This window comes from Ostrinia nubilalis, chromosome 17 (genome assembly GCF_963855985.1).
Source record: "Ostrinia nubilalis chromosome 17, ilOstNubi1.1, whole genome shotgun sequence".
Taxonomy (NCBI): Eukaryota; Metazoa; Arthropoda; class Insecta; order Lepidoptera; family Crambidae; genus Ostrinia; species Ostrinia nubilalis.
The window spans coordinates 5,810,266-5,831,410 of NC_087104.1; the positions used below are offsets into that span (position 1 = coordinate 5,810,266).

General features: G+C 37.6%; 1 protein-coding gene across 1 annotated transcript; it reads right to left on the bottom strand.

The window, feature by feature from the left end:
- Positions 1-12,772: 12,772 nt before the first annotated feature.
- LOC135079682 (proton-coupled folate transporter-like) lies at positions 12,773-17,079 on the bottom strand. The gene is made up of 5 exons (XM_063974294.1): positions 15,937-17,079; positions 15,355-15,456; positions 14,317-14,538; positions 13,254-13,410; positions 12,773-13,043 (listed from the first exon to the last, which is right to left on the bottom strand). The coding sequence occupies exons 1-5, from the start codon at positions 16,898-16,900 to the stop codon at positions 12,944-12,946; spliced, it is 1,545 nt and encodes a 514-aa protein (XP_063830364.1). The 5' UTR covers positions 16,901-17,079; the 3' UTR covers positions 12,773-12,943.
- Positions 17,080-21,145: the final 4,066 nt, after the last annotated feature.

Genomic DNA, 21,145 nt, shown 5'->3' on the forward strand with positions numbered 1-21,145 from the left:
TTCACACTCTTGTAAGGTGGTTAATTTTATTTGTATTACAATGAGTAGGTATTATTTTTGTTATTTTTAAAACTTTACTTATCTAGGCACTTATGGGAGAATTTAAATAAATAACAACTTAAAAAATTCGTTCACCTTCGATCCTTATAATATTTGCATCGTATGACATACGAGTAGGTATAATTAACCTTTTATATGTTTCTCTTATTTTTATTTAAAAATAGCCGCACCATTGACCGCACGACTAAGAATAATTGCTTTGATAAAAAAGCGTTATTAATGAACATAATTATTAAAAACGTATTTCCCTAATTGCCATATTACAATTCCACACACATGAATTTTTGAATCTTCGACACCAAATTGCCATTAAAACAAAAAAGCGTAAATTATTAAAAATTATGTTTTAAAAAAAAACATGAACTTATATTCTCGCCAGTAGAAACTGGTAATTTCGCAAAATTATTGGTACCTGTTTTGATTTTTTGATTTTGATTTGATAAAGTGAAAAATACGTTACTCGATACGTATTTTTACTTTTACAAACTAATAAAAATTAAAAAAGATAAAGCGCGCCAAAGTTCAAAAGAAGAGGCTAGTGACGTCAAGGAGTGCTTAAAAATGTAGCACTTTGTGACGTCATGCAAAACTTCAATGCACCACAACTTGGTAGATACTTGTTTGATTGACAAATAAAAATTTACGTGTCCTATTTTTTTTTTTGACGGACTTAAAGTTTTTTTTAGGAAACTAGGCTCCTATGAAACATCTTTATTCTTTGTAGGTATCCTTTACTAATAGATATTGCTTCAACAATAAAATTGCCTATGCAAACAAAATTACATTTAATGAGGTGAACTGGAAGTGTGGCTTTGATGTGTTGCGCAGGCTCCGATCATTATGTAAGTAAAGTAGCTCGACCGGTGTACATACAGCACATCAGCCTTCACATTTTTGTTGCTAAATCGCCTTTATTCCAACCACATAAGGTACCACAACGTTGCGCTGAAGTGCCGTCGTCTGTACAAATACCAACTAATGTTCCACTTGAACCCAATACTTTGCATCCGGATTTTAGTACCAGGCTTACCCAAATGCCGTTTAGCGAATCTAGAATACGTAATAGAACAATCGCAGAATTGCTAAAATCAAGTGGCAGTGGGCGGGGCACATAGCTCGTAAAGACGATGGCCGTTGGAGCAGAAAAGTTCTCGAGTGGCGACCACGGGCTGGAAGACGTAGCGTGGGCAGGCCTCCTACTAGAAGGACTGACGATCTGGTAAAAGTCGCGGGAAGAGCCTGGATGCGGGCAGCGCAGGACCGTGCATTGTGGAAAACCTTGGAAGTGGCCTTTGTACAGTACGGCTGAACCATTTAAGAACCTAGTAAGGGACACTTTTGCAGATTTTCGTTTTTTGTTATAAATCACCTTAGAATTAAGGTCTCCACAGGATGTGAAGACAGAAATCGCTCTATTACACTTAACACCGGAGAAACGCGTTGCTAAAAACCTAGTAAGTCCAATTCAAATCTGCAAAAACCATTATCAAAACCTAGCAAATTACAATGACCATTTAAAACCTAGTAAGTGCATGGACTTACTAGGTTTCAAAATGGTCAATGTGACTTACTAGAGGTAAAATGCTACTGTAATTTAAATATTATTTCGAGTTCTGTTGGCTGACACTCGGTAACCATATCAAAATCTGGGGACTACATGAGTACTGATTCATATTCGATTTTCATTTTGATTTTTACGAGGCACTTTTGTCAAAAAAATATTTTTTAGTGTTAGTAAAGAGCATAAAACTTGCAATTTTTAACTAAATATATTCTTTTATTCCATAAAGTATACTTTAGTAACTAATCTTTAATATAAACATCGGAAGTTATCCAAATCTTTAAGCATCTTAGCAGGGCAAATGAAAATGCGTTTTTTCGCTCTCCTGTAAAATTTGCTCCGCTGCACTTACTAGGTTCTTAAATTTGGCTGAAACGAACGAACGAAGGAATAGAACAATACATTTTGAACTGAATAACAAGGTAATTATAGTTGAAAATTGATAGTTGATTGATTATGACTCCACAATTCAATTTCACCGATGTTACGAGTACCTTGATCAAAAAAGTTCAAAATGTATTTATTTTTTACTTCTGTCCTGTTATTGCTCTAAATATTGATGGTTGAATATATTCAACCAAAAAGTAGCCTCAATTTACGCTTGAGAATACATCGGGTTCTAGAATATGATATCAAATTTAATCATCATCTTCATCATCAGGTCATGTCTCCACAACAGAAATACGGCCCTCTCATTTATCAGGCCTTAACGGGACTATTCCCACCTCTCGTTCCCACCACTGCAACTCCTGTGTAGCCAGGATCTACAGCTTGACCGCCACAAAAACCCAACCAATGAAGGTCAAGTTTGTCCCTAGGGAAAGTTAAACTGTCATTGGACTCGCAACGAAATTAATCAGAAGAACATAGGAGGAGTTCGAAATTATGGTTCGACTTCCCTCCATTGCAAAGCGGATGACAGGTGACAAACAAAGGTTTAAAACCTTTAAGAAAAGATTATGCACTACGGACAATGGTGGTATCAGGACTTAGCTGTCCAGATGGGTTGAGCGCGTTGATCTCATGATGATCAGAACAAATACACAAAATATAGCAGGAAATCAAACCCACAACCACCGAGTCGAAGTGCTTAAGTGAAGCAGCAAATCGAATGCACAGCGTTGAATAGAGCTCTGTGATTAGTTCGTGTGTCACCCAGTGCACGCGCACTCTGAGACCTCATAGTAATGTTTGTGAATACGGGCGTTAATGTTTTAATGCTAATGGTTGCTAATGTTTTGTTTAATACTTACTGGTGACTTGACTTTACTTAAGGTCATAATATGTCCCCTAGGTGAGGCAAAGGGCGTCCACAAAACAGTCCTCCATCGCGTTCGGTCTTGAACTTCGCGTTTGATCTCGCTGCAGGTCTTGCCGATTTTCTTCGCCTCGTTGTCGCCAAGTAGGCCAGGTCTACTTATCAGATTTGCTGTTAACCGAAGCTGAAGGAAGAGGTGATATTGAAATAACAAAATGTGATAGCTATTCAAAAAAATCTCCACTCCTTTACGGTTTGGTGGAAACCATAAAGATGTGACTGCAATATTATGGACGTTTCATCAGTAAAAATAGAGGTTTATAAAGTCTTGTTTAAATAAACCTGTAGGTAACATTCTTTTTTACGACCATCATCTTTCTTTCACATTATCACATTGTCATGTTAGTGACTATCTTAAACAAGCGGATAAAAACGTCTATGCCAATATTTACACAGGTTAATAAATGATTCTTTGCTTGTATATACCTACTATACTTTTACCTGTAATGGAACATTATGAATTCGTTGCATGTTTGTGATAGATCTCTAGTTTAGCCATTTCAGCTAGCTAAAGCGGCTCTTATAGTATAGAACTTATAGTAAAATGAATTTTGGATTAGTTTAACTACCAACTACCTAAACGCCGAACTCGTAGACTGTTAAAGAATGATTAACGGGTCCGTCATACCTATGGTAATGAACTGATAAAAAGTTAATAGTTTCAGATAAGTGTTCCTAGCTATGGAGTTTGAAAATCAGTGTAAGCGTCAAAAAGGCGATGCATAGTTTCGAGAAAACCCTCCAAGTATAACGAGCAGATTCGACAAAAAACATAGTAAGTACAATACTTGACCCGTATGCTAGCATTCCAGTGCTAGGCGATAGCTATTCGATGTTTTTTATGCAGAACAAGGCAGGTGTTTGATTTTAAACGAGATACAGTTCAGGTTGGTGGGATACCTGCCCTGCCCTGTAAGTGTCTATTCACGCGCGCCTTAAGTTGCCTGCATAATAGTGTTCGGCAAAGACAGCAGCAGGCAGCGAATTCCAGTCCCTAGCTGTTCGCATTATAAAAGGGTTAATGAGCTTATTATCTCACAGGCAAAAATGGTGTACACTTTACATCGAATAAAAAGTAATAAAAAATTTAAAATTGATACTAGATGGCATTATAAAGGTAAATCAGGCTGTTGTGCCTTTACATTAATGCTATACAAAAATCAATTTATACTATCTACATCCGAAACTATCCGAAACTTTTGAATCGGTTACGGTTTCGGATATTTTTTTAATTTCGGATATCCGAAAGTTTTGGTTATGGTTACGGATATCCATTACATCCCTGTCACACACCTTCACCGTTGGGCTGTTTTCGCTAGTTAACTCGCTGTCATTTAAAAAAATGATTTTTTGTGTAATAATTAGATTAGGGACAGCCTTCGCTGCCCAAAAATATGGCCAATGGGAACCGGCGGTGATACCACGTGATACGCTCCCGGCAGTCAAAATGACTGCCGGCTCTGGCACTCCTAAAGGCAACCGGCAACAGGATTGTGAAGCGCAAAAGGCTAGAGCCTTCCGAAGCCGTACTTTTTTATTACTTCATAGTTAATATTTTAAACTATTATGTTGCATTTTTTACCTCCCGACGTCAGGAGGGTAAATATCTTATTTACCGTTAAAAAAGATATTGTTGCAATAAATCCCGTGAAGTGATAATTTTACTTCATAGTTTGTTTGAATTTGTTGTCGATAGCTGCGAGTTTGTGTGTTCTACATCTTTTTGATACAAACAGTGTCTTGATAACAATTTGAACACAAAAATTATAGCTTATTGTGGTTGCAAGCCTGAACAGGTGTAGTACAGTCGTCAGCTCGAGTGGCATTCCAGCGTCTCCTCCCGCCGTTGCGTTTTACGGTATAAGTGGCATAATGCAACAGTAACTAGCAGTAATTGATCGCATTTACATTACTGGTCTTGTGGTTCCAGCAGAGACCAGAGATTAGAATAGAATCCATCTAAATTTTCCCGTACATCATGTTATTTATTCGTTTTAGAAGACGTCAAAAATTATGCGAACATGAGGTCTTCCCAACTCGTCTGGCCAGTGTGGGAAGTGTAAGCCAATACCTCTAAAATTGTCCCTGGTAAATTATCGTATTCCTGCAGTGGAGACTTACACCCGTATTCACAAACGATGCTTGCTTAAGTGAAGTGGCAAATCAAACGCACAGCGTTGAATAGAACTCTGTGATTGTTTCGTATGTGACCCTGTGCGTCCACACACATAGTGAGACCACATAATAATGTTTGTGAATACGAGCGTTAGTAACCTGATGATAATGAATATGGGACGTCCATCCACAAGGTGGACTGACGACCTCATAAAGGTAGCAGGAGGGCGCTGGATGCAGGCCGCTACCAACCGGGCAATATGGAAATCATTGGGGGAGGCTAATGTTCAGCAGTGGACGTCCTGTGGCTGAAACAATGATGCAAGAAAAAACACTTAATGAAGAGAAAAACAAGTCATTCAAGTCCGTAACGAAATTAACCATCGTAACTCTACAATAAATAAAACTTAACTCCAGGTGCTCCAAATAGTTACAACTAAAAATTTACGAGTTTATTTATACTTAAGTTACTGCTTCACTGTGCACTGTTGTGCTTCTTAGGAAAAAATGTAAGCCGCACATCATGACGTAAGATAAGGAGGTCAGCAACCTCATTTTATGTTTCAATAATCTAGCTCTAAGGCCCCTGCTTTCTAACGGCCACATTTTTTATTTCATTGGCTCATAATCCAAATGTTAAAACGTAAAATGTATTAACGTAATAATCGTCCCAAATAGCTTAGGAGCCATGTCGATTATACGTTAAAGGTATAGTGCTTAACTCAGTGTCTGAGGTATGAGAAGGGCACGGGAGAGTGTTTTTAATACGTCAAACGTCAGAAATAGAGATGTAAATTGACTGAATCTGACCGGTCACGATGGTCAAATACCATAAATGACCGGTCAAAAACGGTCAAATTCAGTCAATTAAAAATTTGACTTGTACTACCACCGAATAATTTATTTATTTAGGTATCCAATTTATATGCAATTTTAAACGAAAGAACGTTAATTTGTAATTAATTAAGAGATAATAAGACGTCATCAACGTTGACGTGCGCAGCGATGCGACATTGCCATTTACCTACGAGTATAATGCACGTGAGCGGGGTGCGGGGCTTTTTTTTTTTTTTTTTGAAGGGACGCGCGCTGGTAGCTTGAGGAGCTTTTCCAGCTTCACCGGGCAGAGTGGCGAGTACAGAAGGTACTCTAGCCGTTTGGCGATAGTCGGTGCGCGTGCCGACGAGGCCGAGTGTGGGCTTCGCAAAGCGAAGCCCAGGCTCGTCCGCGTCGGTCGCAGACCGACGTTCGCGATCGGGCCGTATCGAGCGCATAAGGCGCCCGATCAGTGGCGAACCCAATTAGAGGGTTGCCCACCGCGGTGTTGGACCAAAGTCCAGCCTACGGCGGGCTCACTCTAAGTGGGCCCGATCGAGGGGACTACGGACGCGGCCTGAGGGCGCCACGGTAGGCTCGGACCTCGGCTCAGGCCGTGTCCGGGGGACGGATAGGGGAGAACCGGCCCGGTACATGTCTGTACCGTCCGAAATGGAAAGCAGGGCCTCGTACTCGCCGGCGAGTACGGTGTAACGAGCTACTGTGTTGTGGAGTAGTTGGCGTGCTTAAGGCAGTGATGTCTGTGTTAAGAAATTCGGTAATAGGATCGTCCGGGTCGTCTAGGACATGCCTAGGTCGTCGGTATTGGGCAGCGACATCTTTCTGGGGTGTATACGTGGCGGCGCTAACGATAAGAGGGTTCTTGTGGTTGATCGCTTTATCAAAGTAGCGGCGAGAGGCTTCTTTCATAAAGTGATCAATCGATGGGATCTCGAAATCTCTATGGAGATTCGTGTTACGCACGAACCACGGGGCATCCGCGGCTCGGCGTAAGAATTTGTTTTGGAGGGTCTGGAATTTCTTAAGGTCTGTGCAGGAAGTGTGAGCAAACACCGGACTGGCGTAAGTCAACACTGGACGGATGCAGGTTTTGTAAATTGTCAACTTATTTCTAAGTGACAATTTACTTTTCCTTCCAACTAGGTGGTAGAGTCGGTGGATGTAGTGGTTCGCACGGCTCAAGACGCGTCTGAGGTGCGGAGCGAACGATAATCTCTGGTCGAGGGTGACACCTAAGTACTTGGCCTCACTTTTCCAAGGAATAGTTTGGTCAAATAAGGTGAGATGGGTGGGGACATTAGGACGAGTGCGAACCGGAGGACGTTTCGCAGACAAAGCCCTAGAAAAGTACACTGCTGCACTTTTGTCGGGATTTACCTCGATACGCCACTTCCTGAACCATTCGCCTAATTGTGTGACTGCGCGTTGGAGCGCCAGGATGACGTAATTCCGATTACGTCCGGACTTGTAGAGTGCGGTGTCGTCCGCAAAGAGGGCTAAATCCGTATGCGGATGTTTGGGGATGTCATTGACGTACAATGAAAAGAGGATGGGCGAGAGCACGGAGCCCTGGGGGACTCCGGCTCTTATGGGGCGGGGGGAGGAGAGGGAGCCATCTACTCGGTAACGAAAGGTGCGATTCGATAAAAAGTCACGTAAGATGTGCACGAGACTGTCCGGCACACCGAGTTCGTAAAGCTTGTAAATCAAGCCGTTGTGCCAGACTTTATCGAATGCCTTCGCTACGTCGAAGAATAGCACTCCTGTCCCTACGGGTGGCTTAGCAGTGAGGCCGCTAAGTATGTGCTCCGTTAAGCGGTGCACCTGTTGTACGCAGGAATGTGAGGCGCGAAAGCCAAACTGTTCGTTTATTAAGAGATTATTAGAAAAAACATAATCTCTTAATCGAGAGACAATTATACGTTCGTATAACTTACCCATGGTATTTAAGAGACTGATGGGTCTGTAGCTTGTGGGGTCAGCCAGTTTCTTACCGGGCTTCGGGATGCCAATGACTTCTGCCTCTTTCCACGCGTCGGGAAAGATGCAGTGAGACATGGCCGCGTTGAAAATAGCAACCAAGAGGTATACTAGGGGGGCGGGCAGGGCGCGTAAGACTCTATTAGAGATACGGTCCGGGCCGGGGGCTTTGTTGGGACGGAAACCTTTGATTATCGTTCGCACCTCGTCGACGTTGGTCGGGTCTAGGGTTGTGGTCGGAGGGAGGGCGGCTCTACGTTCGACTTCGCTGTCCACCATGCGGAGGTGGGCAGAGTCTACTGGGAGGGTACTGGGGGAGCACTGTGCTTCTAGACTGTCGGCTAGACATTCGGCTTTGGCGTCGTCGTCAAACGCAAGCGTTTGATCGGGACGTAAAAGCGGTGGCGTGGACGCTACGGTGTCAGACTTAAAGGCTCTCGTCAACTTCCAATAGGCTTGGTGAGATGGCGAGATTTCTTTAAGTAGATCAATCAACAACAACCTTGATTGAACACGATTGTCAACAAATGGTTGATCAAGCGGGCAAAAGCTAGTTTTAATTAAATGATCCTTTTTACTTCTTTGATATTACTAGCTATGTTACATAAACGCGCATTTGCTATGAAAAATGTCAGTCACACGATCGCACCCGCATTTTGTGTTGTGTAGTATTTTCCTGTCACATAATAAGTTATACATTTTGCCCTCAGATCATAGAAGGGAATAGATGTGAAACGGGGGCGTGGCGCGTGTCTCCGCGATATGCCCAGAAACGAACATCGCCCGCGACGCCAGGTTAGTCGCGATTCAGTCGTACTGAGGAAATGTTCTCCGATATTGTTGGATAATGCGTCGTAACGTGCAATAACATAAGTGAAACGAAGAACTACAGGAACAATGAAGTCATTTACCACATGTAAGTATTGCAAATCCATTGGTATTTTGCTTATAAATAAAAAAAACTAAACATTTTTACGAACGAATTCAGTGCCGTGACATTTACTGCGATATCGAAATTAATGGTGATAAAAATTCAAACACGTTGTACATTGACGATTTAGTTAGCAACCACTTTATGTCATGCGTAACTACTGCGCAATGTATTTTATTTCTTCCGATATCCACTGACGCGTGAAAATACACAGTACGGCCGCATGTGCCGGTCGTAACATAGTGCAGGGCTCGTGTTCTAATACGGTTTCCTATTATCGATAAATAGAAGTAAATTATTATTTTCTATTTTCTAATTTTGAATGAAAAAATCATGAGTTGCTTGGGATTTTTAAGTTTTTACAAAAACAATAACAATAGTAGAAGGGATTAGTAACTGTCAACTATGTAATTACTATAAGAGCTAGTTGAAAGCCTAATATAGGCATTATTTTTGATAAACATAGGCGGTACGAATTTCGCCATAATTAAAAAGTTAATGCGCGATAGTAGTTAATAATAATTACAGTGATCCTGTTATTATTATTAAAGTAAATAATAATATATTACCAATATTGTAAATACTGGTAAAAATCGCAAGTACCTACTTAACCCATGACTTTTCATACAAACTTTGTCAGTCTATAACTTCTATACTCCATCGATAACGACATTGAGCTTTGGTTGGGGTAAATTAATATTATTATAAGGTAACTTCATTTAGTCCCAATATTTTTTTTTTTTTTTTTTTTTTTTTTTTTAAATCTTTGGACAATTTCACACAGATTATAATTGATTCTGAGTTTTTCGTCCATACAAAATGGAACTGACTCCTTTATGCAAAAATCGTTAAAGAACATAATAATAACGTATAATAATAAAAAGGTTTTCATACAAGCATTTTTTAAACCAATTTCGAGCCTTGCCCCCAGGATTTAAAGTATCGATATCTTATCGACTCCATTTTATCTTTCTTCTCTCTAATTGCTTTTTTCAAAGTGTGCGTCACGTCACGCGGCCATTGATTGGCCATAAGGCACGCCTTCTGGCCAATCACAGCACTTTTAAGCCGGTTGCACATGTTGTCGTAGACTCTCAGTCGCTTTGTTTTTACACAGTTGAATGTGTGTGTGGGAGCTGTGGTGGGGGAAATGTGGGGACACTGGTTCTCGTTGTAGTTACGCGCGACTTCATATCTATTCTCTTTCTATGATCTGAGATTTTGCCCCTTTAGTTATTTATTATTTGGTGTTAATGAAGTTATAAATTCTGATACAGATGTTGCAACCACATTTGAGACAGAAGAGAGCAGTGCGGGCCATTTATAACCTTGGACCCCGATTTTCCTTGAGAGAATTCTTTAGGAGATTAATACCTATACTGACAGTAGGCGACAGTAGCTTCACAGTTCATTTATGAAAACCTTTTATATGTTTGCAAAAATATAGAGCAATTTACTAGAAAGAGTGATTTACATAAGTTCAATACAAGAAACAAAAATAAACTTGCCGTTCCTTTCAGACTGTATAAGATTGGTAATTAATTTATGGGGAAATGGATTAAACTTTTCAATAAATTACCACAAACTGTTGTAGAATTGCGCATTCATAAATTTAAAGCACATTTAAAAGCACCTTAATGAAAAAGGGCTACTATAAAGTTGATGATTATATTATCTATTATCTATCTATCTATATAAATAAAAATGAATTAATGTTCGTTAGTCTGATTAAAACTCGAGAACGGCTGGGCCGATTGAGCTGATTTTGGTTTTAAAATGTTTGTCGTAGTCCAGGGTAGGTCTAAACAGTGAGCAAATACGCGCGCGATATTGTTTTTCTGTGACAGACAAAATTCCACTCGGGCGAAGCCGCGGGCGGAAAGCTAGTAAAAGATAAAAATGTTTGGAATGATTAACTACCTAGCTCGCATCAATACTTATGACTATAATTTGTATATTTTAAAGACTGTAAACTCTTGAAAAGGAGGCTGATAATAGTGACTGAGTTTCTTGTGCTGCTTCTTCTCAGCACTGGCCCATTTATTGTCCCGAAGCAGTGGTAGGGATACTAGGACGTGTAAAAGTGCTTTTTAAAAGCCTATTTGCAAAAATAAATGAGTTTCATGAGTTTTTTATGAGAAAATCCTCTAAATGTCATCATCATCATCTTTGCCAAGACGGTTTAGGGAACTATCAACAATCTATCAGTACCTATAGGGAGTTAAAATCGTTCTTCAGTAAATACAAAATTTAGGCGGAAATATAAAGGTGGATTGGAATACCGACCGATTGGTAGACCGACCCACATACGTAGATTTCAATGATTTAGGCGGCCAAAAATATTTTTTGCTTGAAATGAGTTATAAGTACAAATTGAAATTAAAATAAACTATTTTGACTGATTTATATTATTATTATTGATAATAAAACATTTTTTCAATTAAATATAGCAATTTAAAAAAATATATATTAAAAAGTTTCATTATTATTATTGATACCCCATCGTGTGTGGTATCGTTGGATAGGTCATTTAAAATGAGTTAGTGGTTTCTAAGACTATTTTTTCATATTATATTAATAGTGCTTTTCATGAACTTTTAAGGAAAACTATGACGGTTAAGATAGATCAGTTAGTTCAAGAGTAATAGTCGTTTAACTCGTGTAAAATTTCATACTTAATAAAAAATCCTTAGAAGAAAATATTAAAAGTGACTTTAGATGAAGTAATTGCTTGTTTGTTTTTAAAAACACTTATTCATATTTATTGGCCTCTACTTGAATTAGCTTTTCACAGAAGAAGAACTGCTTCAAACTTTTTTTAGCATTTTCTGTGTCTTCATAACGACTCAAAAGAAAATCTTCATAAAAATCAAGTTTTTCACTGAAACTTGGTAAATTTTGCCTTTGTATCTGGTCAAATAAGTATTTCCGAGTTTAGTACCCGAGGCACCAGACAGGCCTAAAATAAAAAGTAAATGGATTTAATACAAAGTAGCAATAAAATGATATTTTGCTCAATTTTTTCTCAAAGTCTTCAAATGCCGTTAATTTAAAAAAGCGCGGGTTTCCGCGGCAGTCTTTTTTGAAGATTTAAAGAACAATATGTAAAGTATTAAAAAATAAAGAAATTATTGCTCGGACGGACCCTGAAGTTAGTTAAACGACCACTTTAAAATAAAAAATACAAAAAAACTCTCATTTCTGATACAGATATCTTTGACAATTTTTAAATATTATTTAGGAAAACAAAAACTAAGTAAATTACTGTTGAAAAACATAGGATCTATCCTTAATTATCGCAATCCACCACTGTCACTCGAAAACAATGGTTTTGAAAATAAATATGCAATTTACAAAAGTTGTAAGTTTAAGAGCGACCGAAAACAAATACATACCTACACGTTAAGCGAACTATCGCATTCAGACTACTCTAGAGGGTAGATTTGCGCTCATTGAACATTGAAAAAGGTACCTTGGTATTGCTTGCAGTGTGTACTACCCGCGTACATGGTTTATTTTTCAATAGATTGTTTTTGGAAAACAGGGTTTTGGTCGCCTAAATCATTGAAATCTACGTATGTGCGATGATATATTGAAAGTCGCGGAAAGCATCTGGATGCGGGAAACGCAGCACCGATCGTTGTGAACGAATTATTCCACTTTGTCCATCTGGGTGATATCACCCGGGTGAACAAAGTAGATTGTTTAGTGTCCTCATTTCCCTCGGAACTATTTCACACCCGGGTGATATCACCCAGGTGAATTGGTTGGCTAAAGCAGTTGCCTTTGTTCACCTAGGAATTATTTCACCCATGTGAATAGATGCGACTTTTTGCATTGTGATGTCACCCAGGTGAACAAAGTGGAATAGGTAATCCGTTGTGTTGTGAATATCCTCAGGGACGACCTGGGTCCAGGGAACATCCCTGACTTCAACGACGGTCACCCAGCGGTATTGGCGTACTGTCGATGAGGTTCAATTTATTATTTATTTATTGCAATAAAATACATTGACAAAACTTAAAACTAGGTAACTTAGGTACAATACATGCTACAGTAAATTCTGTAGCATGTATTGTATTTTATGGCAACTGAAATAATGATTATTTTATAAATCAAATTTTAAAATATGTAAAATACTTTATAAAGCAGTGACGTCGTTTTCATACACATGCATCTCTTTCACCTCTGGGTGTGTAACAGCATCTCTTTGCTGTCTTCGATGCATAATGTAGAAAGAACTGAAAATAAAAAACTGATGCAATTATTTACAATTATTAACTATTAGTTATTATGACCTATCGCTATCGAGGAAATGAGCTGTACCTTAATTCATTTTTAGTTTAGAAAAAGAGCAACATCTTCAGCTTTATTTATTGTTTAAAAAGATGTACGTCATTTGACTTAGGCTATAAGGTATCTTAGCTTAGGCTATAATAGCAACAACTTACCCAAATATTATAATATCTGGGGCCGTCATGATCGCCCCTACAATATAAATCGCCCCTGGAAATGTGTTGATTGTGTTTGAATATATCTTTGTATACAAAGGCGTGTATATCACAGGAAGTAGCGCCTCAACAAAGCCGATAAGGGAACACATTTTACCTGTAAAGAAATGATCATTATATTTTACAAACACAAATGATAATATTATATTAATTTATATCAAATGTAATACAATATTCATCACCATTTCATCATCAAGTCATATTAGTCTCCACTGCAGGAGCTTTATACCCTGTTTTGTTTCCCAAAAGCAAAATTGGAGGATTTGACCTAGGCCTACCTACCTCTCAATCTCTAGACGGATTGGCGAGATTGGGATCTGGCGACTAAAGGACAAAATTAAAAATGGGGCATTATGTTTCCATACTTGTAGTAGGGAAGAATGGGATAATCTTATTATGTTCTGCTGGAACTACATGGCACATTATGATGTTAAAAGTATGTTTATGTATGGAAAACTGGGCTTGAATATTCTAATTAATCAATATACAATTATACAGTGTGAGTCTTGATAAAGTTCACATATGAAAATAGGAGAAACTAGACCTATTTTTTTTTTACTGACGAAAAAAAAGTAGAAAAATTTCTGAGATTTAAAAAAAAATATAATATAGAATTTTTTTTTCTTTCAATTACTTATTGTAAAGAAAACGTAATAACTTTAATACTAAGAGATATATCGTGATAAAATAAAACAGTAATAATAATGCTAAATAACAGGTTATACTAAAAATACATAAAATATCCAGAAAAATAGCAACAAATAATAAAAAAAATACATTTTGATAAACATCTGCATTTTAATTCGTGTTTTTTTGGTTATTTGATAAATTTCTCCAAATAATGCCTCATAACAGATAGTTTTTATTATTTTGTGTTATTATCAATTGCATTACCTTTGTAACTTTGACAACATATATTAATGTTATGAGTGACTGATAAATATAAACGTCCTCAGGGAGCAAATCTTTGTGTAACTCTGTAGCTATCATAACAGAAACATACCAACTTGATCTGGTTGCACAATTTTGGTTCCGAGCGATCGTACCGCAGTAGACGCAGGCCCTCCAAATATACCAAGGACGGGTCCAGCAAAGAAGTAATCTCTTGTTGGAGCGAGACCAGAGGTCAAAGCAGATAGCAGGTTACTGGTGGTGGCGATGATACCAAGTAAACCGTCGTGCACCTTGAGCCACTTCACAAATATGCCCATTGCCAATGTAGTACCTGGAAAATAGCAACGGTAATACAATAAATGGTAATAGAAAATTATCATGAAAACATTTGACAAAAGCAAAAAGTTGCCATTCTACAGCCAGATTGGTTTTACTGTTTAACAAGAAAAAATGTGGTAATACTAGAATACAATTGAATAAATATTTCAAGTCTGTTTTCATTTGGAAACTAAAATTCACCATGTAGAAATATTTCAATTTTATTTATCTTAAAAAGACGCGATGATCTTATGTTGAAAACTGGTTTCACGAACTACGAGGAGTATTATTATTTATTATCCAGTGACCCGAGAGTATTGTTGCCTTTAATATACAGTGTGAGTCTTGATAAAGTGCACATATAAAAAATAGGTGACACTAGACCTATTTTTATCGACAAAAAAAGGTAAAAAAACATCTGAGATTTAAAAAAAATACAGATGTTTTTTTCCATTACTTATTGTAAAGAAAACGTAATAACTTTTAAACTAAGAGGTATATTCTGATATTATAAAAACAGTAACAATTCGTCAGAAAAAAAAAAGTTTTTTTTTTTGTTATTTGATAAATTTCTCCAAAAATGCCCCTATAAAACAGGTGATTTTTATTACTTTGTATTATTCTCTATCGTATTACTTTTGTAATACCGGAAATCGCATACAAACAGTTTTTAGATTTTGTGATCAATATATTTTTTTTGGTCAGCAAATTGGTTGGACAGACAGAAGGTGAAGGTTCGTTTTTACCTTTTAAAGTAAGGAACCGTAGAAATGAACTTTGTGAATATAAATATTTATTTCTATTTTTTTAATTAAATATAAAATCTTACCGACGATTCCCATGATCAAAGCAAACGTTATATACAGAGTTAGATCCACTAGATCCATCTGGTACCTATTCAATGTGTAGAGGTACAGGCATGCTGATTCACCTGAAAAGTGCATAAGTGGGTTTATGTTAGAAATAATGGGTATGTATACACGAGAAGCTTTACCATTTCACTATTCTTAGGATTAAGTAAGTATTGAGTATATACAATTTACAAACAAAATAAAAAAATGTAATTAATTGTATGATGTTACTTGCATGATTAGTAACTTTGTTAATACATAATTATGTATAACGTCTCTTATGACTAATCTTGACAGGCTTCGTTTCCAATGAAAGTAAATAATATGGTTTGTTATTGTTTAAATTAATAGACGATTAAATATAATAAAAAAAAAATATGTCTATATGACATTCATGTCTAGTGTTCTTTAGTTCAAACGTTCATTCAAGTCAGTTTCATAATTGACGAAGGAGGTGATAAATATTAATATGAAGATATAGAATCGAATTAGGAACCTACTGCGTTTTTAAAAGTAGTTTAAATTGTTGGTACTTTTGTTTGCTTAACTATAGGTCTTACCTGAAACAGGACCTTGTATAACAATGTGGGCCCAAATTACTAAAGTAATCTTCAATAGCTGCTTCCCACGACTTGTGAACACTAACGATAGTGTGTCCCAAACATTCTTCGGGTGAAAAAAGCTTATCAGTTTATGAAAGAAACTTCCTTCAATTTCCACTCTTCTGACATCTTGAATTCTTATCAGTGCGTAGAAGAAACAAAACATATACATAGCCAGTGAAATTCCGAATATTCCAAAGTAGCCGAGATTTACAGTTAGTATGCCACTTATTGCAGTTCCCAAAGGTATACCCAATGACACTAAAACACCCGCTACACCCATTCTGAAGGTACGCGACTCGGGGGTGGTGACGTCAGCCAAATAACTATATGACCCCATCAAAATTACAGACAGACCTCCAGTAAACGTGGATGAGCTTGCTTCTATTAGTGCCATCACCCACAAGGGCCACTCCAGAAAGAAGTACGTGCCGGCAAGAATTCCTACTAATGATCCGATTTCTCCAATGACAGGTATAAGTAATAAGTATTTCCTGTTTCCTGTTTTATCACTCCATGCTCCAACAAACAATATCACTAGAGCTGGTATTCCGAATGTTATAGGATCCCTCCATGCTGTCATGTCTGCTACAAGAACTGAGGCATTCGTCAGGGCCTCTATGGTAGTATTGTCATCCTGAATGCCTTCCACTACCTTCCTACAAACCTCCTCTGTCTGATTTAAGTCAACTCGGCATGCTTTTTCCAAATTAAATTTCTGCATAGCCGTCGATGAAAGGACTGTTGGTATGATGTAGCAAAACAAAAATGGCTCCACAGTCAACAATAGGATAAGAGATTTCATTCGTTTCAATAATCTGAAGGGTTCCTTCTTTCCGTCACTTTTTTGTTCGTTACCGTTAGCACTTTTAATTTGGGCAGCATTTGTTTTGTTCACATCACTATTTGTTTCACTTTCCATTTTTCCGTTTTTTATCACAAATGGTAAATCGCATGTATATTTCTCAGCTATAACAAGTTGCGACTGAGAGACGTATCTTTTGGCTGCCTCCAAATAAAAACAAGTTCCTTCTAATTATAATACAATCTTCAAGCTCATCCTTGAACAACCTAAACAGCGATGTTCAACCGCACAATTAATTTTATTTTGTCGACTTATAATACTTTTTATATAAAACCATCATATAATTACGTCATGGTCATTATCGTGCGATATTCACTAGATTTGTAGGTATTTGATTGTGTACAAAAAAAAGTTACATCTGTAAAAACGGGTACCTACCTGGCATGAGGGTTCGCGTGCCGGACCAATATATCCGAATATCAAAGAAAAAGAAAATTTTTATTCTTGATTATTATGGTCACACACAACGGACACCAACGGACCCCTGCTGGGGTCCGTTGGTGAAAATCTAGTCAGTCGAGACTATAATAATAATTATGTGGGTATGCTGAGATGCCTTTTTGTCAAAAGGCACAGATTTTTGAACATTCTTTGCATGATTATATTGTTCATCTTCTTCTTCCCTGTATCTGTCTCTTGATCGTCTACTTTTTATAAAAAAAACAATATTGTATTCTGTTTAGATCCGGTAAGCACGTTACCGGTTTTTACATACTTGTAGGTTCTTATAATATCGCGACCGTAAACTTTGACCTTATGACTTTAGTAAGCTGTCGAAATTTTAAACCGTTACGGTTACGGTAGTGTGGTGTCATACATAAGTAACAAAATACTGTTATATATTGAAGAGATGTATGGACTGATATTAACAGTTGAGTTTATAAAGCTTTCTAACCTAAAAGAGCTTAATTTTTTACTAATCATTAAGAAGTTTATACTAATACATTTTGTTACGTTAAACTTAAAAGGGAAAATTACCAAAGGCTCGCTTCTACTAGCGCTCATCAATTTCCATAAAGTCAGATGCACACCAAAAAAAAAACATACCTTTTCTGTAGAATAATGTAAAAACACCTATGTCTGTGTATACAAAAATGGCAATACCTTACCTGAGTCCTGTAAGTCCGGTAGAGGGCGCTAACGATTGTCATACAGTTTTTCAATAAAACTAGTACAGGCGTTAACGTTAAACCGTATCTCATCATTATGTGGCCAACAACTTGTACCTTGTGATAATAACAGATGTATTAATTTGTTCAAATAAACTTATTTATTTATTTTATTATTAATCCCCAACCCCCTTCTATCCCTACTAATATTACAAATGCGAAAGTAACTCTATCTTTCTATTCTGCCGCGCTTTTACGCTTATCCCGATTTTGATGAAATTTGGCATAGATACAGTTTAAATTACGGAAAGGACAACCTTGGTTTTTGAAACAGGGATGCGCGCGACAAAGGTTTTCTGTGACAGACAAAATTTCACGCGGGCGAAGCCGCGGACAAAAGCTAGTTTAAATTAAAGAAAGCTAAGTTCTGTTCTTTTTTACTTTGTTTATATTACTAGCCATGTCACTTAAACGCGCATTTGCTATGAAAACATGTCAGTCAGACGACCGCACTTTATGCTATGTAGTATTTTCCTGTCACATAATTAGTTATGCATTTTGCCCCTTTAGAAAAACTTCTTAATGTCATCATCATCATCTTTGCCAAGACGGGTTAGGGAACTATCAACAATCTTTTTTTTTTTTTTTTTTTATGCATAACAAGGCAGGTATTTGACCACAATCGCACCTGATGTTAAGTGGGATGCAGTCTAGGATGGTACATATCTGCCCTGTAAGTGCTTATTCACTCTCGCCTTGAAGAGGCCCGGATTATAGTTTTCGGGAAAGACATCTATCGGTACCTAAAGGGAGTTAAAATCGTTCTTCAATAAATACAAAATTTAGGCGGATATACATATAAAGGTGGATCGGAATACGGTATCTAGTGTTAGCAGCTAGGCAGGCCTCCCACTTTGTAGACCGACGATCTATTGAAGGCCGCGGGAAGCATCTGGATGCGGGCAGCGCAGGACCTGTCGTTGTGAACGGATTTTTCCACTTTGTTCACCTGGGTGATATCACCTGACTGAACAAAGTAGATTTTTTATAGTGTCCTCATTTCCCTCGGAACCATTTCACCTGGGTGATATCACCTTGCCTTTGTTCACTTAGGAATTAATTCATCTAGGTGAACAATGCTACTTTTTAACCGACTTAAAAAAAGGAGGAGGTTATATTATGTTCGAAGTTAGATGATACTTTTTAATTGCCGATATTTAAAGTAGGCTGTATTTTATAGGGAAGATTATTTACACTTAATATGGAAAACTATAGTCTCATTCTCATTAAACATAGTGGTTGGGCCTATGTCCAACTTTCTTATCTTCCGTTTCTTCGGTGGCTCCAACTCTCAAAATTATCTAGCTGCATGAGATGGTTTCCCACTAATCTGTTTATCGGATTCGGGGCCAGCACCTTCGCAGGAGCCAACCTTCGCGGAAAACCTCTAGAGAAATTAAGAAGAAAAACTCTATGTTGTCTTGAAACGTCTGTCAACGAAGTCATGTGAAAAATCCGCTGAATATTTGCTGAAGATATTGAAATAATCAAAACCGCAAGAAATATCGACGGGTCGACCCTCGAAGCCTGGTCTCCGTCTTCTGATCCGCAGGTTGGTGGTTTCCGTTTTATGCAGCTGTATTTTTGAGTTGTTGGAGTCACCAGCCGACCCCCGCATCATCTTTCTTCCCCGCAATTTTTTATTCCTGGTGTGGCTATTTACACGCCACACCATTTGTTGGTCCTTTCGAACCTGGATATTCCAGCTTATTTATTTTTCAAATATTTTACTTATTTAAAATATTTTACGTTTCAAATAACGTGACGTTCATACACCGCCGGCCATATTTTTCTGCAATTTGTTTATTTTCGCACTAATTTTTTCATAGTATTTTGCAGTTTTGTCATCATGGCAAATACGAAATTAAATTCGAAATTAAAATTATTGCTTTCCAAAAAAGAATCAATATTCGAAAGAATAAACACTTTATTCAATGCCTCGAAGAATATTTCCAATTTTGATTCAAGATTGAATCAGAAGTTTTTAGAGGAATCAGAAAGCATTTCTGAATTACATGAAAACTTTGAACACATACTGGATGAAATAAACGAAATTCAACTTGAAATTAACCCCAATTTTACTGTAACTTATAGTTCGCTCAGCGCGTTTGAAGATTTATATTCAAGCGTTAAATACGCGCGCAATAAGTTGTTATTGAAATCGCCTTCTAGTAATACGCAAAATGGTTGCTTTCAAATTAAACTGCCACCAATCGAACTGCCTTCGTTCGACGGTAAGGCTGAAAATTGGCCTATTTTCTATGAAATCTTCCGCACTAACGTACATTCTAATAAACAGCTGACGGATTCACAACGTGTGCAATATTTGATGAGTAAATTGACACACAGCGCCCTAAAAATGACCGCAGGTATCGTTCCTACCGGCGATACTTATAATATCTTGTGGGATAGTCTCGTCAAAAAGTACCAAGATAAGCGTAGTCTAGGTGTTCACTACGTCAATAACATCCTGGACATTAAAACATGTGTAGGTACCGCTGCGAGTCTTAATCCATTTGTTGAGAAGTTATCTTCATCTATTGCAGCTCTCAAACAATTAGATATTGAAAACTTAGCAGATTTTATTATTTTGCAATGTAGTTTGATTAAAATTGATTCTCAAACGCTTCAGAGTTTCGAGATTTCTGTAGGTGATAAAGAAATACCTACGTGTGATCAGTTCATATCTTTTATTCAAGACCGCGTTAAAATATTAGAGAGAACTCGCAATAATAGTAGTTCCAACACTGCTGCTGCTTCTGAGCCCCGTAAAAATAATTATTATAATAATAATCGGGACGCGCCGCAAAATAATAACACTTATAAATCTTTCGTTTCTAGTAACGATCCGCACCCGCGAACTCAAACGACCAGTCAGTGTATTCTATGCAAAGCTGACCATAGGTTGTATTCTTGTTCTCAATTTCGAGACAATTTTAACCCGCAGAAACGCTTCGAATTTATAAAATCTAAGGGCGGTTGCGTTAACTGTCTTAGTGTTTCTCATACTGCAAGTAAATGCAATTCACAACACACTTGCAATAACTGTGGCAAGCGACATCATTCGCTACTTCATTTTGACGTGCCCGCACCGCGAAAATATTCGCCCGCTACCTCTGCCGCGTCACAAACA

What these genes read in the sequence shown, in the direction of transcription:
- LOC135079682 (XM_063974294.1), bottom strand. Translation starts at nt 16,900, where the DNA reads ATGGAAAGTGAAACAAATAGTGATGTGAACAAAACAAATGCTGCCCAA. An exon ending in TATACAAGGTCCTGTTTCAG is followed by an intron (nt 15,457 to 15,936) that starts GTAAGACCTATA and finishes TGCACTTTTCAG; the next exon opens with GTGAATCAGCATGCCTGTAC. An exon ending in TGTGCAACCAGATCAAGTTG is followed by an intron (nt 13,411 to 14,316) that starts GTATGTTTCTGT and finishes ATTTCTTTACAG; the next exon opens with GTAAAATGTGTTCCCTTATC.